The 13700-nt window shown below is 36.6% G+C and overlaps 1 protein-coding gene across 1 annotated transcript; it reads left to right on the forward strand.

The window, feature by feature from the left end:
• Nucleotides 1-1388: 1388 nt before the first annotated feature.
• Nucleotides 1389-12926, forward strand: LOC124874903 (alpha-N-acetylgalactosaminide alpha-2,6-sialyltransferase 1-like). The gene is made up of 9 exons (XM_047376532.1): nt 1389-1591; nt 1716-1986; nt 2264-2426; nt 4808-4967; nt 8089-8227; nt 8317-8405; nt 9159-9242; nt 10197-10296; nt 12482-12926. Exons 1-9 carry the CDS (start codon nt 1491-1493, stop codon nt 12689-12691), a joined length of 1317 nt encoding a protein of 438 aa, XP_047232488.1. The 5' UTR covers nt 1389-1490; the 3' UTR covers nt 12692-12926.
• Nucleotides 12927-13700: the final 774 nt, after the last annotated feature.

A 13700-nucleotide genomic window follows, 5' to 3' on the forward strand; every position in this document is an offset into this window, starting at 1 on the left:
CTTAAATCCATGAAAGAGATTTTATTAAATGGTTCTGAATTGTTTTGTAATTTTCTCTTCATATAGGCACATTCAAGTCTATATGATGCAGAATAGTCCAGGTATTCTGGAGGTATGAAGTTTTCTTAGGGCTTTGGAATTACATGCCAAGAATGGTGCTACCTATTGGTAGATATGAGTGATTCTTATACTGGAGTTACATCCAAGAGTTTTCTCGTGATATTTTCTAGGTTTTTTTCCAACTTTCTGCTTTTAAAGCAGTACTTTTTTCCTCTCTTTGCCAGATTTATGTATTTAAGTATGTTTACATTGATTGTGAATGACATTTAAGTTACATTTTTATTTACATCAACTATGAACCGTGGGTATAATGTACATTTTTTATGGGCTATCAAGTTTTGCTACAAGCATTACACAAGCTTGAAATGCACTTCATAATTAAAAATGAATTGGTTTTATGTCATCATTAATTGTTTTTTATGGAAGATGGTTGAATGCTTGAATGGATAATTTGTTGTTAATAACACCTCAAGTCCGTCATATTAAGGTTAGAATATTTTATAAAGGTCTCTCTCTCTCTCTCCATAATAGTTTACAGGAAGGGTAACCGCTAACATTAGAAGGGTGTGTTTGTAAATCCTTCAGGGTTAACTAGCGTGAACAAAAGCTTTTGTAGTAAATTTGAAATTGGAAATGTACAATGAAGCGTAAAAACACGCCTTTTTTTTCATCAGGACAGGATGACTAACTGTGCTGTTTTGTAATTTTCATACATTACTTTTTAAAAAGTTTTTCTTTTACAACGTTTAATGTGGCTGGTCTTTTGATCACAATCCAGGTTGTTTTTCACAATCCAGATGTTTTTAGGCTTACGGTGGAAAAGAGCAAACACCTCACTAATGAGATTTTGAATTATACGGCAACCTTTTCGTTTTCTCAGAAGAAAAAAACCATTTCTGTTTTATTCCAAGTTTTTGCTGAACTACTAGATAGTTGTAAATAAGAAATTGAAATTGAGATAAATCACCTTTTCCAGGTTTATGGTCCTTTGGATGTATTAGAACATTTTTCAATCAATCCATACATCCATTGTTTATATCTGGGTAACCTTGGCTCTGGGCCCCTGTTTTCAGCTGTCATCAGACAGGAGGTGTGGTACACCCAGGAACCAGGACCTTCTTGCTGCAAGGCAACACTTCTACCAACTGCGCATGTGTGGGTTTTGGTTCGCTGTTGCTGACTCACTAAACATGACTTTGTTTTGCCCTCTTACTTTTGTGTGTCAGCTGCTGAGTAAGAAAACATTAACATTGCTTCACAAACTTTGGGCAAATTCCACACCTGATCTTACAGGCAGCACTTGTCTGACTTATCCACAAGGCGTGTTTGAGTGGCTGCTCTGTTAAAAGCCGCTGTGAAACATCCTCTATAAAACATTTTGTCATTAGCTGGATCTTTGTCCACATTTAACACACCTACTCTGCTCAGGAATGGCACATCAAACAATGTTACTGTTTTCTTTTTTTTTGGTGACATTACTCAGCATTATTCTTTTCATGGTGTCTCACGGAAATTTACCAGGAAGTATCAGGTAAGGGCTTTCATTTTTTTGGTAGACAATTATAAAGATTATTTTCCCCTTCATTTTTTCTGTGTTGTGTAGTGCTCTTTCACCATGTTTTTTTCTTTTTTGTTGTTACTTTATCAATTTTCAGATACAGATGGAAGGCTATGTTAAGAATAAACAGATTCAGAGGAGGACACAGCTTCTATGAACTTGAAAGATTACAGCAAAATGAAGGAAACATGACCCCATCGAGTAAAACAACTGCTGCAATATCAACAAAGGATTTGGTTACAATGAATGAGATTAAATTGTCTCCAGCTGAATATCCGATTCCCATTATCCACAAAAGCTCCTTCAAAAAGCTTCCTCAGTGGAGTTTTGAGGATATTTATAACTTGGATGCTCCACCAAGACCTGCGGTAGGTATAGCAAGGCACAAAAGTAAATGAATAATAAAATGCAATACTGGAGTCAACAGATCTGTTTAATCCTATGTTCCCTTGTTTGATTTTGGTGTGGCTTCATTCTCTGTGTACTTTTCTCTTTGTTTGCTTTTAACTGATCAAGCTGTTGACTGCTGAGCTTTATGCCAATCTGTAGCTGTAGTCAAATAAATGTTCAACTGTCTTAGATAAAATTAATTTTCTAGCATTATCTCATGGATAAATAAAAATACTAGTATTGTCTCACGTTCAGACATGTGCCCAGTCTCTGCACAACTCCGAAGACCAGGACTTCCAGAAAGCTTTCCTTCCCAACATACGTATGTTTCTGCACAAAGACAACATCAACATGAGAGAGTGGAACAGGCTTTCACATTTCAACAATCCTTTTGGCTTTATGGAAATGAAGTATGAGGGTAAGTATTTGCTTAGATTGTATTACGGATCTTCTTTGTGTAAAAGAAACCATTTGTCCACATTTTCTCTTGAGTTTTTTTTAAGATATCAGTCAAAAGAACTAAACTAAACTGTCCTGCTAAATTACTATATATTAAACATCTCACTTAAACACATGCAGACTTAATTAAAAAAAAATTTAATCATTATTAGGGCATTGTCTTCTCTTAATCTATTAATTTGTGTAGCTAATCCAAACCTTCACTTCAGCATTTTCCCTAATCTAGCCTCAATTCACACCCAGGGGTGATTTTGGATGTAACTGATATGGCTCACTGCCCATGGCGGCCGTCCGTAAGGGGGCGGCATGAAAAAATATACTTTGGTTAGTTGGTAAAATATACAGTAAATGGGATAAATGTCCAGTGCAATGGTGATTGCTCTAAGACTGCCAGGGAAGCTCAGCTTCCCCTAAAATGTCAAAAAATAAGTGATCAAATATATACTGTTGTGTGTACTTGTCATTGACTAAATATGCGCTACAACGGGCTTAACTTTTGTTCGGAATCAGCTTCTTATCACTGGTAACGACGCGGCTTTCCTCTCACTCATTCCCGCAGCTTCACAGTGCTTCAAACAGTGAGTTCAATAGCGAAGCGAAAATGCTGGGCTTTTTTCCGCCCATCAGACGCCCATCGTCTCTGGGGGTCTATGGGGCAGTGGGCTGGCCTCGGCTGGCCCGGACGATCAGCTTCTGCATGATGATTGGATGATTTGTCTGAGGCTGAATCCCTTTTTGACTGACAGCGAAATCAGCGATCTTGAAATTGAGCTTCCCCTCCTTGAAAGACCAGCATCCGCCACTGGTCCAGTGGTTTGCTGTGTAAGCACGATTTGAAAATATGGATAAGGATGCTGACGTTGGCATCTGATTAGGTTCATAACTGGTCAAAAGTAAAGGGCTATTTCACAGTTTATTGATTACTATGACATTTGTTGTCATGGTAATCAGTGATGGCTAAGGTGATGGCATGAAGCTGCCATCACCTTGTGTCACCATGGGGGTTTGCTTGTTGGGTGAGTGAAATGCAGTGTTAGGTTTCTATCATTAAGATAAAAACATCATTTGCTACACGTTTCTGTGTTTTCTAAAAGATGTGTGGAAGAAGGATCCTAGAAACGGTGGTTAGTTTGAAGTCAAAGCATCTGTGCCTGTAATGTGTGTAAAGCTATTATATTCTGGGGATGGTGAAGCTGCGGGTGACACACAGCTATTACATCTGTCCCTTTTATGTGGTATATAAGAATCCTGGTAAAAGTATGACTACAGTAGGATTATTAGTGGACATTGACGATCCATTACGCTAATTGGATATCTGTACTTGAATATGAATTTAACTCCATTGTGGTAACATCTCCTGCAGAAAATGGCCTTGTCATCGCCTGGAACCTGGACGTGTTTGCATCAACAAAATGGATAAACTAGAGTAAATTTAACTGTCTTTGATATAATTTGTATGGGCTGAGCTTTGGCATACAGAGGAGATCAAGTGAAGTATGTATTTTAAGGCAACCCCTTAAACACATTACTCCCTTATGTGATAACACAGGAAAATCAAAAGATGCTAGTCAACAAGTTAAGTCTTTTTATACTGTGTATGTAAATACCTGCTATAATAAGACAGTAATTGATAACAACGCCAACTTGAAAGGCCTCTTGACAAGATTTTTCGTAGGACTTGGAATATTCAGGATTTAATAGAGATTTTAACCCTTAAATGGTTTGGAAAAGCTTCAGCCTTCCAAGAGAAGATGAAAGTCACCAGAGATAGGAACCAGAGATTCCTTGTTTAAGCAGCATTAGAAAAATGGCAGAAGCTGGAAAGATACATGATGGATCTCACAATGGATGGATGAGTGGACGATATGTGATCATAGGTGCATTTCATTCTTCACTGTACAGAAAGCAATATTTTATCCAGAGTAGTGCGATATTAACACTAACATTGAAAATTGTGAAGGGTTGTTGATGCATCCATCCATCCATCTATCTATCTATCTATCTATCTATCTATCTATCTATCTATCTATCTATCTATCTATCTATCTATCTATCTATCTATCTATCTATCTATCTATCTATCTATCTATCTATCTATCTATCTATCTATCTATCTATCTATCTATCTATCTATCTATCTATCTATCTATCTATCTATCTATCTATCTATCTATCTATCTATCTATCTATCTATCTATCTATCTATCTATCTATCTATCTATCTATCTATCTATCTATCTATCTATCTATCTATCTATCTATCTATCTATCTATCTATCTATCTATCCTTGCTACATCTCTCCACAAACTAAACTAAATTATATTTACTTTTATTTGCAGATGTAATACCTGCATTGAAGCTGATCCCAAAGCCAAAAGAACCACTCCTCCCAAAACCAGGTGGGGATGGCTGTGTACGCTGTGCTGTGGTTGGAACTGGAGGCATCTTGAACGGCTCAAAAATGGGAGCTGAGATTGATTCTCATGACTACATCTTTCGGTAAGAAATAAAAAGACCAAATAAGCTGCTTTAGCTGGTTGTCCAGTAAGGATTTTAAACAAGTGGACTGAAAGTTTTTTTAACAATCACATTTCTAGGTTGGTCACCGTGGCCTGACATTGCAGTAAAAGCACTGGCACTGCTGAGATAAGCTCATATTTGTGTGTGGGTGATTTATGGATAACCCTCTCTATGGTTTACTCAAATTGATAAACAATTTTTGTGTGAGAACGTCTTTGTTCTTGCTTCCATAAGAGATCTCAAGCAACATGACGGAGTGCGACAAGATTCAACTGCAGACTGATTAAATTTAACTGCTATTAAAATGAGGAAGCAAAGATGGGAAAATGAAAATCAACAAATGGGTGTGACCACAGCATTTGTTTTTTCACATGACTCACATGATTCTGTTTCCTAATATACTATACTCAGTTTCTCCTCCATTCATGAGACCAGTTGCCCAGATACTTTAAATTCCTATCTTTTTCTGACCAGTTAATCCATTGTAATAAAGGCTCATAGGTCACACATGCAAAAACAGTCTTTGTTGTGGATGCTGTTACTAAGGGAAGGCTTAATGTTGTTTGTTTTTAGTTCCTGGAAGGTTTTTAAAACAGAAGTTAGAGGAAGCACACTAGATGTAAGAAGCAATAGTATTTAAGTATTATGGTACATGAACAATAAAAACAGTAACTTTGTAAATAAACTTCTGAATTAGACTTTATTGTTTTATAATGTTGATTGAACTGGAATGTATAATGTAATTATATCTGAATCTAACTATATCATTGGTTTGTAGAGATAATTTATAGATGATCAGTCTAACAATGATTAATGTAGGACGACTGATTGTGCTTTGAAAATTAACATTAATGCTGAAGATCTAGTTGCTACTTGATCTATATGCATATATACATATATATATGTATATAAAGTACAGACCAAAGGTTTGGACACACCTCATTCAAAGAGTTTTCTTTATTTTCATGACTATGAATATTGTAGCTTCACACTGAAGGCATCAAAACTATGAATTAACACATGTGGAATTATATACTGAACAAAAAAGTGTGAAACAACTGAAAATATGTCTTATATTCTAGGTTCTTCAAAGTAGCCACCTTTTGCTTTGATTACTGCTCCGCACACTCTTGGCATTCTGTTGATGAGCTTCAAGAGGTCGTTACCTGAAATGGTTTTCCAACAGTCTTGAAGGAGATCCTAGAGATGCTTAGCACTTGTTGGCCCTTTTGCCTTCACTCTGCGGTCCAGCTCACCCCAAACCATCTCAATTGGGTTCAGGTCCGGTGACTGTGGAGGCCAGGTCATCTGGCGCAGCACCCCATCACTCTCCTTCTTGGTCAAATAGCCCTTACACAGCCTAGAGGTGTGTTTGGGGTCATTGTCCTGTTGAAAAATAAATGATGGTCCAACTAAACGCAAACCGGATGGAATAGCATGCCGCTGCAAGATGCTGTGGTAGCCATGCTGGTTCAGTATGCCTTCAATTTTGAATAAATCCCCAACAGTGTCACCAGCAAAGCGCCCCCCACACCATCACACCTCCTCCTCCATGCTTCACGGTGGGAACCAGGCATATAGAGTCCATCTGTTCACCTCTTCTGTGCTGCACAAAGACACGGTGGTTGGAACCAAAGATCTCAAACTTGGACTCATCAGACCAAAGCACAGATTTCCACTGGTCTAATGTCCATTCCTTGTGTTCTTTGGCCCAAACAAGTCTCTTCTGCTTGTTGCCTGTCCTCAGCAGTGGTTTCCTAGCAGCTATTTTACCATGAAGGCCTGATTTACACAGTCTCCTCTTAACAGTTGTTCTAGAGATGTGTCTGCTGCTAGAACTCTGTGTGGCATTGACCTGTTCTCTAATCTGAGCTGCTGTTAACCTGCGATTTCTGAGGCTGGTGACTCAGATGAACTTATCGTCTGCAGCAGAGGTGACTCTTGGTCTTCCTTTCCTGGGGTGGTCCTCATGTGAGCCAGTTTCTTTGTAGCGCTTGATGGTTTTTGCGACTGCACTTGGGGACACTTTCAAGGTTTTCCCAATTGTTCGGACTGACTGACCTTCATTTCTTAAAGTAATGATGGCCACTCGTTTTTCTTTACTTAGCCACTTTTTTCTTGTCATAATACAAATTCTAACAGTCTATTCAGTAGGACTATCAGCTGTGTACTGTATCCACCTCCTGCACAACACAACTGATGGTCCCAACCCCATTAATAAGGCTTGAAATCCCACTTATTAAACCTGACAGGGCACACCTGTGAAGTGAAAACCATTTCAGGTGACTACCTCTTGAAGCTCGTCAACAGAATGCCAAGAGTGTGCGTAGAAGTAATAAAAGCAAAAGGTGAAGAACCTAGAATATAAGACATTTATTCAGTTGTTTCACACTTTTTTGTTCAATATATGATTCCATATGTGTTAATTCATAGTTTTGATGCCTTCAGTGTGAAGCTACAATATTCATAGTCATGAAAATAAAGAAAACTCTTTGAATGAGAAGGTGTGTCCAAACATTTGATCTGTACTGTATATATATATATATATATATATATATATATATATATAGAGAGAGAGAGAGAGAGAGAGAGAGAGATTAATGGGTAAACTATGAAACAAGTCTTACAAGTAAAATATCTTGGTCCTTTCCTGGATCCTCATTTGATTTAGTTTAATTATTTGTAAGTGAAAGTTGCTTGTAGTGTTATTCCTAGATTTTTTTTCATTCTTTACTGTTTCATAAAAATGTGGTATAAAATTCTACTAATAGTTTTAAACATAGCTGCATCTTCGCTGACAGATTTTTCTTAACCCCCAGTTATATTCTGAGAACAATTTGTATTACTTAAAGTTCTGCCACCGTTGTAATGTAGGACCAAAGTGTAAAATGTTTGGAAGTTCTGACAATGTTTGGAAGTTAAACAACTGAATAATAATGTGCACAACTTGTTTGCAAGTGTCAGTTCAAATTTGTGTTCATTGCCATTTCACTTTAAGCAATTAGTAACCTTAAGCTTTGAAATACCTTGCAAATAATTTTTTTATGTTAAATGTAACCAATAAGAAACACCTGAAAACTCTGACGTGTTTTTGTGACAGGATGAATGGTGCGGTGATCGAAGGGTATGAGGAAGACGTGGGTAACAGGACATCGGTGTATGTTCACACATCTTACTCAATAACTGCTTCGCTTTATTTATTCAAGAAGTACGGATACAAATCCGCTCCTCACGATGAGGTACTGAAGCTACAATGTAAGCATGCTGTATAATTTATTATGTCCATGAATCAATAAAATCCCTGTTATTATTGTTCTGATCTTTACAGGGTATAAAGTACGTCATGATTCCTGAGGGGATGAGGGATTACCTGTGGCTCAACGCTCTTTTTAAAGGGGAAAAGGCATCTAAAAAGGAGTAAATATAATCTCATTTTACATGTATTCTTTATTTGTAGGGGATGCAGATAAAGAAAAAGATACTGTTAACACAAATATGTCTATAAATTAGAATGTAGTTGAAAAGGTCAGCTGACTTCACTGATTCAATTCTGAAAGGGATTTATTACACAAAGAGTGAAGTTCAAGGTTTTATTACTTCTGATTCTGATGATAATGGCTTGCAGCAAGTTGCTTTAATAACAGTCTTCTCGCTGGTTCTGGCTCATCTTCTTCTTGACAATATGCCATAGATTGTCTTTAGAGTCTAAAACTTCCTGACAGAAAGCTCGGCTGACTTCTGACATCACGTTCCAAATCATCCCTGATTGTGAAAACAACTAAGATTCTGTGAATCTTCTCTTTTCCTCCAGACTCCTATAGCCTAATTTCCAAATGAAATGCAAAAATTACTTTCAAGAGGATTTATTTACCACAGAGTAACTCAATAAATGTTTCTGATTAGCTCAGATAAGATGTACCTGATTTTGTCTGAGGCTCAGGAGTGGCTCAGTACAAGGAAGTTGCAGCCCATGTCCTGGACACGTCTGCGTGTCGGCTCTTCAAAAACTGACTCCTCCTCTTGTGAATCTCTCCCAACACTCTTGAATGGGTTTTGCTCCTCAGACATGTGTTCATATACATAAGTCAGGAAATATCTACAAGAAAACAGCTACCTCCCTAAACTTGTTGATTTTTCTCACCATGTTGTCTTTGTGCTTTCACCTTTCAGCCCCAGAACCTACTATTCAGGACAATTCAGTGAGAACCACTTCTATGTTCTGCACCAGGACTTTCTGCGATATGTACGAAACCGGTCAGTCATTTATGAGGACCCTATTCAAACGTCTTCATTGTTTTTTTTGAGAAAAATGAGAAATATGTTTTATATCTTATATATTAGGGTAATGCAGACTAATTGAACCAGTTTGATTAATCTTCTGTCCTTATACGTCACCATTTTAACAAAATTAGTTCAGATTTTGTCCAGATTCACTAGAAAAACCTTACTTAAATAAGCTTTGCCATAAGGACTCCAGCTGTAATAAGTAGAGAAATTGGCTGGTGGCCAAAATCAATCGGCCCTGGCCCATGACCGGCTAGTTGGAAACTCAAAAATCTTCTTTCCTTCCATCCATACTAAGTGCTACCAGCTCCCACAGTCAACACTCTTCAGTGTGAACACTGCTGCTGACTGAAGGAGATTCACTGTTGGCTACTTTCAGTATTAGAGAGCTGTAAAAATGACGTCAGAGGAAGAACAAAGATTTAAGTATTTAAAAGACAACAAAACCAGTGTTTCTGGGACATGTTGTAAGTCTGCGATTTATTAAGACATCAAAGGAGCGTGAGAGAGCCTAACATTCAGCAGATAACAGGAAGGCGGAAAAGAGTATAGCAAAGTTGCTCTGTTTTGTTCATTTAAACTTACAATCTGTCTTTCTCTTAATACACACAGAGACTCTTGTTTTCGGTATTTACTAAGTGTGCTAACCGCTAATACAGTTTGCTAAAAACAATTGAAACTGTCAGCCTTTACTCTTTATGTTAGTAATTAATAATAGGAAGTTCAGACAAAAATTGCAATGATATTATTTTAATAGAGTTTAATTAGAGCAGTTCAACAAACATTGATGTCGGCAGGTCAAACCTGTACAAAACTGGAGACTGAAAATCATCCACAAAATTCTGATTGGTGCATCTCTAGTAGTAAAATATTCAAAAAGCTTTTGAAAATACCTTTAAACACAACTTTCTCCTTAATGCACAGGTTTTTAAAATCAAGCAATCTTAACCAAGGACTCTGGCCAATTGTTCGACCAACCAATGGGGCATTTGCTATCTTTACTGCTCTGCACGCTTGTGACACAGTAAGTGCATTTTTGTCATATTTTGCACTGGCTTTTAAAAGTGCTGCCTGCCTGTACCTGCCAAACCCATACATATAAATTCCAGATGTTAAAAACTATCTTTTTATTGAAGTCATTTGCTTTATGGTTCCACTGGAACAAACATAGTGTTGAGAATTAAAATCATGTAATTTCATGCTATTAGTTTAGTTTGCATGTGAGAACATTAAACTCAGATTTAACAAGAGTGAGCCTTGAGGAGAGATCACAGATCACAGCAGGAGTCAGGGTGGCACAAGGGTGAAACAGAGGTTAGAAAGTTCTCAACAGCTGCAAGCAGTAAAAGCTGGCTGTAGGGACAATAAGCAATAAATGTCAACTTTTGGGCATGGTATAGACACCACAAGGGAGCTTAGCTGATTTGCATCACCAGACGGCAAAAGGGGAAGGCACAGTCAGTAAGCTTTGAAGTCAACGGTATAAAGATGTACTGGAACTTGTAATAACAGAGACATCGGGGTAAAGACAGCCATGCTTTGCTGAAATCTGCGATCTCTCTCCGTAAGGGCCTTATGTAAATTTCTTTCTTAGTGTTATTTTGTATATTCATTTTGCATTAGAAATCATTGAACTTATTATCTTCCAAATTAAACTTGCGTTAATCTTAATTTCCTGCTCTTCATCTGTTCTTTCTCATGACATCCGGACTGGGAGAGGTTGAGGCCGCAAGAATATCAGTGATAGCATCATTTTACCTCAACAATAGTCATAGTTGTGATTGTCAAAATCTGTGTAAGGTCCATTTTAAAACAAAACGGCAAAAAGAAAATAACCGTGTTATTTTTTTGTTTTTCCGTTTTTGAAACCTAACTGTAATAATGTAATATCGAACTAATTAAAAATCCAGAATGTTGAATTTTTGCTTTAGCGATTTAAATCCAACTCAAAATATACGACTTATGTTTTAATTTATAGCAATAAAGGTGTACCTTCAAAAACTGCTTCCGTTATATTTACATGCCGAACTCCATAACAGTTAGTGTTGATGTTAAATATATTCATCGGAAAACATTCTTCAAGTGACGGGATTACGGTGGCACCTTATCTGGAACAAATTATCTGAATGATGAAAACTTTTCTAAAACCACTAGAATATCTTACCTGTTTTATATATAAAGCTTGTACATATTGATGCCTTAAAACCCTTCATCAGAATATCCTACCTTTATAAAATACAGATGTAGCACAAGCTGATGCAAGAAATTCCTTCATCAGAATATCTAACTTGAAGAAGAATGAAAGAATCAAACAGTATCAGACAGACTTTTATTGCTAATACATTAAATAGACAAGTACAGGTTATCAGGTCACACTGCACCTGAAATGATAGGGTTGCAGATACAGAATACTCAAAAATATAGAAATGTAGTATAATAAGCACAAAGTAGCCCGCAAAATAGACCGTGTTTGTCATGATTTTCGTGGTTGAAGCTGAACAATGTGAGCAATGGGTGAGTGCTTGCCTCACACAAGCAGATTCTCCTCACCAGTCTGCTATCCACTAACCCTAACCTCACAGGACTCATACCGAAACCTAAAAAACTCTGTGGAAAAACTACATAGTGAAATACATCACCCATGGTGCAACATTGGTGCTGTGTGACCAGGGGAACGGATAATTTGCCAGTATATGGCTCTGCCAAAATGGTGAAATAATAAAATATAAAAAACATGTCTTTCTTTTAACCATTAAAATTAGAAAAACACAGACTTCTTCTAATTTCTAATTCTTCATTTTTCTTATTTAATTTTAAAAACATGAAAAATGTCTGATTATTTGTTTTTTCTCGTATTAATTTGAAACTGTAAAACCAAAGAACAAACCATATACGGATTTGTCAAACACCTCTCTTTTATGATACCTCATACATACCATGGTTTTGGTGCATTAAAATGTAGATACACAGAAACTACAAAAGTATACGGGCCAATCAGATCATTTTTCTCGATCTATAATAAAATTATTTACATAAATACAAGACAGCATGTGTTACAAAGATAAATTATACTCATGTTAACTCTACATATGAATACAACTTTTACTTAATGCCATTTGTTTGGTTTTATTTTTCACTTACAAAATATTTTAATTCCTATTCCTTAATCTTTTCTCCACGTTCCTCTTTCCCATATCTATCATCTTCAGGTGAGTGCATATGGATTCATGACAGAAGACTACAGAAAATACTCCAACTACTATGCTGAGAAGTACGACAAAACCAACATAGTTTTGTACGCCAACCATGACTATATTCTGGAGAAGAATTTATGGAAGAGCCTTCATGACAAGAAAATTATAAAGCTGTTTCAAAGAACTGGATCACAAGATGAGATCGAGATGTCAAAGCGGGCCTGAAACACAGACAATTACAGTTAAAGCATCGAGATATAAAGCAAACCATTGAAACCATGTTATAGAAACAACACATTCAGAGGTTAATTAACTCTGCTATATTTCTTATTTTTATGATGAATGATATAACTGTGAAATGTACATACAAGTCAAGATTTTTGATATTAATGCTGCAGACAGCATTAAGAAAAACTGACATTGTGTAACTCCAGATTAAATTATTATTATATTTATTTCACACTAAATGTGTTGGGTTAATTATTTCAATCCCTAATCTGAGAAGTCCCTTTAATAAGTCAACCCTTCTAATTACTGTTGGAGAGGGCAGTAGCAAAAAATATTCTTAAATAAAATGAGAAATTGATAAACTGTTCCCTCTCAGAGAAGAACACGGGGGGACCATTAATCACAAACACAACTCAGAAACACATTTCAGAAACAAACGCACTCTGTACTGTATGTCAGTTCTTGAACTGGGATTGTATGCTATTATTTTGGGAATTAACTTTTTTCTCTTCCACATAATATCCCTTTAATAAGTGAAAACTTATTATCAGCAAAGAGAGAATTTTCTTTTATATGTATACAATATTAGCCTGCAATATAAAATATATAGTAGAATATATGTGGTATTCTTAAAGTGGATAAATAAAATAAAATGAGAATGAATATAGGGAATAATAAAGAAGTCAAATTATTTACAGAAATTAAGCAACCTAAGATGATTGCTGTAGAGCTTCAGTTTTAGGTTCAGCTAATTAATTAGGGTCCTATATAAGGTCCCTATGCGCACATTATTTTAACTATTTTAGACTAGGTAAATTTAACTATTTGCTAATTACGCCAAATTCAGCTACCCTACAGCTCGCCCACAGGCCTCCTCCAGCCACATCGCTCATTGCTCACCCATTGTGGACAAACACCATTGTCCTTCACACCCACAAACTCGTTCACTAGAGGGGACCCAGGGTCCGCTGAGGCCTTCCAATCAAAAAACCTACCCCTCCTAACA

Source organism: Girardinichthys multiradiatus, chromosome 10 (genome assembly GCF_021462225.1).
Source record: "Girardinichthys multiradiatus isolate DD_20200921_A chromosome 10, DD_fGirMul_XY1, whole genome shotgun sequence".
NCBI classification, from domain to species: Eukaryota; Metazoa; Chordata; class Actinopteri; order Cyprinodontiformes; family Goodeidae; genus Girardinichthys; species Girardinichthys multiradiatus.

Coding starts and splice junctions, on each gene's coding strand:
- LOC124874903 (XM_047376532.1), top strand. CDS start 1,491: ATGGCACATCAAACAATGTTACTGTTTTCTTTTTTTTTGGTGACATTA. Junction 2,427..4,807: donor TATGGAAATGAAGTATGAGG/GTAAGTATTTGC, acceptor TTTTATTTGCAG/ATGTAATACCTGCATTGAAG. Junction 10,297..12,481: donor CTCTGCACGCTTGTGACACA/GTAAGTGCATTT, acceptor TATCATCTTCAG/GTGAGTGCATATGGATTCAT.